The following is a 4372-nucleotide window of genomic DNA, read 5'->3' on the forward strand; positions in this document are numbered from 1 at the left end:
TTCAACTCAACCCACGAACATCCCGGAAGTCCCAAATACTAGTGTTATAGCGATTTCTAACTCATTTTCTTGTATTGACTTCAATTTATTCCAATTGCTCAAAATAAATAAAAACTTAGTCATAACTAATGCATAAGGATAGCTGAATATGCACACCTATCAAATTAACTATGACAAATCAATTGTAGCTTCCAACCCTCACACCTGTTCTGACTAGCACTTCTCTTGCAAGCCTAAGATCAAACTGTTTCTAACATAATCCATAATCCATTACCTGATTTATTTATATAACATATGATATCTTTTGAAGGATTCTTCTAACATTTTTAGAAGCTCTCTCTTTCCCATAAGGCTACATTAATGGGAGGTCACCAATTGGGATGGGAATGAGCCAACCTACATAATTATGGACATCATTTGATGAAACCACTAAAACTTAGTCTCAATGTTCGAAAAATCATTTGACTTGATTGAAACAATGCAATTGATTTTTTTTTTTTTTTTTTTATATATAATTTGAAAGTTGGAGAATTGAATCTCTAATTTATAGATTGTTATACCAGTTGAACTAAGTTCGTTTTAGTCAAATGGAATAAATTTTGAAAATGTAGTAATAAATTTCTATTGAATTGTTATGAGAGGGGAAGAACATTTTTTTTTTTGACCATTTGTATTGAACCGTTATTCATAGGGAGAAACAATAAAATGAATTTTAAAATTGAACTAACTATTATTAGTAAAATGTTGTTACATCATATATTGACAACTATATAACTGTTCACAATTAATTATTTTTTCAAATATGACAACAAAATAGTTCATTTGAGGTGTTAACAATCTAATGGCTAGATTGGGATGGCTATTTTGGTATATTTGAAATTGACCATCCCAATTCAAGATTTCCACATCCCAACTTAGTCAAAAAAACACTAAATATAAACAACAAACCCCTTAAATTTGCACCTTCGTTACTAAAAAAGAAAGAAAGTTTTTATTTTTGGCAAACTCCACCACTATATAATCTCTCCCATGCAAACAAATTTCTCATCACCTTCCTCCATTCAATATCATTACAAAGACCTCCAAAAAAAAGAAAAGAAAAGTACTTCCTGCACAAAACCCACTTTCTTTTTCCCATCTCTATGGTGGGAAAACACTTTTCATCTGGGTTTTGATCATTCTCATTTGCAGGAGGAAAACTTTTCATATAAGAGGGACAAAAAATAAAGAAACAAAATGGTGAATAAGGTGGTCTTGCCTGGAATATCCCTTATTCTTGTTGTTGGTGTAGCACTTGCAGTTGTTGCAGTGGTTAACAAGAACAATAATTCCACGACGGAGAATCTGTCCCCAAAGATGAAGGCAGTCTCAACCATTTGTTCTAATACTAATTACCAAGAAGAATGCCAAAATACACTTACCAATGTTGCTCATAATGCCTCTTCAGATGACCCTAAGGAGTATGTTAAAGCAGCAATTCTTGCCACTATGGAGGAGGTTAAAAAGGGCTATAATTTGACTGATGGCTTTATGATTGAGGCTGCTAACAATGCCAGTATCAAAATGGGTGTTGAGGATTGCAAGGACTTATTGCAATTCGCCATTGCCCAGTTGCAGGCATCTTACACAACTGTTGGCGAACCTGATTTGCACACCAACGCCGATCGTGTCGCTGATATTAAGAATTGGCTCACTGCTGTTATTTCTTATCAACAATCTTGTCTCGATGGACTTGGAGAATTTGATCCAAACCTTCAACAGAAGATGCAAGATGGTCTTGATATTGCTGCTAAGCTTACTAGTAATGCTCTTGCTATTGTTGATACAGTTTCTGATATTCTTCAAAACTTCGGCTTGCAATTCAAGGTAATTAAGGACAATGATTAGATGGAGACTAACCCACGTTCCCATTTTTTTTACACACTAAAATAAAGTTTTTTGACAGGTTCAACCAAGTGGTCGCAAGCTCCTTGGAACAATAGAGGTTGGGAGCGACGGGTTCCCGACATGGATGTCGGGGGCAGACAGGAAGTTGCTGGCATCAAGAGGAGGCGGTCGAGTGAAACCGAATGCAGTGGTGGCGAAGGATGGTAGCGGACAGTTCAAGACCATTGGTGCTGCATTGGCTGCATACCCAAAGGCCCTAAAAGGAAGATATGTAATCTACGTGAAAGCAGGGATCTATAATGAATATGTCACTGTGACTAAAGACATGACAAACATTTTTATGTATGGAGATGGCCCAAAAAGAACCATTGTCACTGGTCGCAGGAGCAACCGTGCTGGCTACACCACCCAAGACACTGCTACTTTTAGTAACTGCCACACTATACTTGATTTCAATCTAAGCCCTCTCCTTATTTTCTCCCTCTAAATCTCTTTGTCTTAATGTAAAATTATCCTTTTATCTCTGAGACCTCTAAATCTATAACAACTTACTCATATTTATCTCTTGCAGTCGCCATAGGAGCAGGATTTCTTTGCAAATCCATGGGATTCCAAAACACAGCCGGTCCTGAAGGCCACCAAGCCGTAGCCCTTAGAGTCCAATCCGACAAATCTGCCTTCTTTAACTGTAGAATGGATGGCTACCAAGACACTCTCTACGTGCAAACTGAACGTCAATTCTACCGCAATTGTGTCATATCCGGCACCGTAGATTTCATCTTCGGCGACTCAACCACCATCATTCAAAACTCCTTGATCATCGTTCGTCGTCCAATGGACAACCAACAAAACACTGTCACAGCCAATGGTCGTGCCGATCCAAAAGAAGTATCAGGCTTGGTGATCCACAACTGCAGAATTGTGCCAGAACAGAAGCTCTTTGCTGAGAGGTTCAAGATTCCAACATACTTGGGGCGCCCATGGAAGCAATACGCTAGAACTGTGATCATGGAGACTACATTGGGCGACTTCATTAAGCCGGATGGATACATGCCATGGTCTGGAAATTTTGCATTGGAGACTTGTTTGTATTTGGAGTATGGGAACAGAGGACCTGGTGCTAACACCAACAGGAGAGTAAGATGGAAGGGTGTTAAAGTCATTCCAAGAACTGAAGCTTTGAAATTCACTGCTGGATCATTTCTTCAAGGAGGAAGTTGGCTTCCAGGCACTGGTGGGCCTTACCTCTTGGGCTTGAAAGGCTAAAAAAATAAGGGATTGTGCTTGTTGATGAAGAATGTAATATAATTTATTTGATTTCCCATTCTATAACAATTATGCCTTAGATCTTAGTTGGTATTTTGTAAGCAATTGCAAATGGCCTTAATGGTCACAACTTTGAGAAGGCATTCATTTTTTACAAGAATGTTAGCAACAAATATCGTGTTATGTTATTACGAATTTTAACCGTTGCAAAAATTCAAGCATAAATGGCGTTGTATTTATAAACTTGGAACCATGTGTGAGTTGCATAGGGAAAACTGCTGAAAAAAACCATCTCGTTACTATGATAAATTACAAAGAAAATAAAAAGAAAGCAATAAAACTAAAAACAAAAATCACGGTCCAAACCAATTAACGTGGAAAAACGGTATTACAAAGTTCAAACAAAAAGAAAACGCTATTAAAAATACAACGCTATTACAAAGTTGTTTTTAGTTTTTTTAGCTTGTCTTTTAAATTTCTGTTACTAACCGGTTACCTTTTACTAACCAGTAGAGTACAGTTTGTGTAACCAACTCTTGCCTGAGTCCTTCATTCTAAACAAATAAAACTTTCATTCTTGAGTTCAACCATTGGCGTTACACCAATTTTGTTAACCGAGCCTGAAGGACTGGGATCTGATGGCAGGAAAAAAGCCAATTAACGGCAATAACAACTTCATCTGCTGTCCTATCACCAATGGTATTCACCGAATGATAGGGAGGGATCACTTTGCAATTGAATCAAATGGCGAGCAACTTCAACAATGTAAATCCTCAACAGAAAGTCCAAGAAAATCAACCAAGAAACAAGCTGCCACCATAAGAAAGATAAAACACAATTGCTCCACAACAGGTTCATCCAAGAAACAATCAAGAACTCCCTTTGTTGTTCCAAGAACCTCCAAGACAGCAAGCTTACCCAAGGAGAAACTATGAACATAGCGACTCTTCTAGTGAAGAAGAAAGAGAAAGAATGGGATCTCTTATTAGCTAGGTGATTGAATGGAAATATAAAGTCAAGTTGGACATACCTTCCTTCAATGGAAAGAGAGAGATAGAAGGTTTTTTGGAATGGGTAAGAACGTTGAAGGATTCTTCCAATACGCCAATACTCCTTACCATGAGAAGGTTCAGTTAGTGGCATTAAAATTTCGAGGAGGAGCATCAGCCTGTTGGGAAAGTTTGGAGGTTAACAGATTTTAAAGTGGAAAAAACCCTAT

At 37.6% G+C, this 4372-nt stretch overlaps 1 protein-coding gene across 1 annotated transcript; it reads left to right on the plus strand.

Moving 5' to 3' along the window:
* The first annotated feature begins 1066 nt into the window (after positions 1 to 1066).
* LOC120068236 (pectinesterase-like) lies at positions 1067 to 3310 on the plus strand. The gene is made up of 3 exons (XM_039019950.1): positions 1067 to 1866; positions 1946 to 2315; positions 2459 to 3310. Exons 1-3 carry the CDS (start codon positions 1237 to 1239, stop codon positions 3151 to 3153), a joined length of 1695 nt encoding a protein of 564 aa, XP_038875878.1. The 5' UTR covers positions 1067 to 1236; the 3' UTR covers positions 3154 to 3310.
* Positions 3311 to 4372: the final 1062 nt, after the last annotated feature.

Source organism: Benincasa hispida, chromosome 12 (genome assembly GCF_009727055.1).
Source record: "Benincasa hispida cultivar B227 chromosome 12, ASM972705v1, whole genome shotgun sequence".
Lineage (NCBI taxonomy): Eukaryota > Viridiplantae > Streptophyta > Magnoliopsida > Cucurbitales > Cucurbitaceae > Benincasa > Benincasa hispida.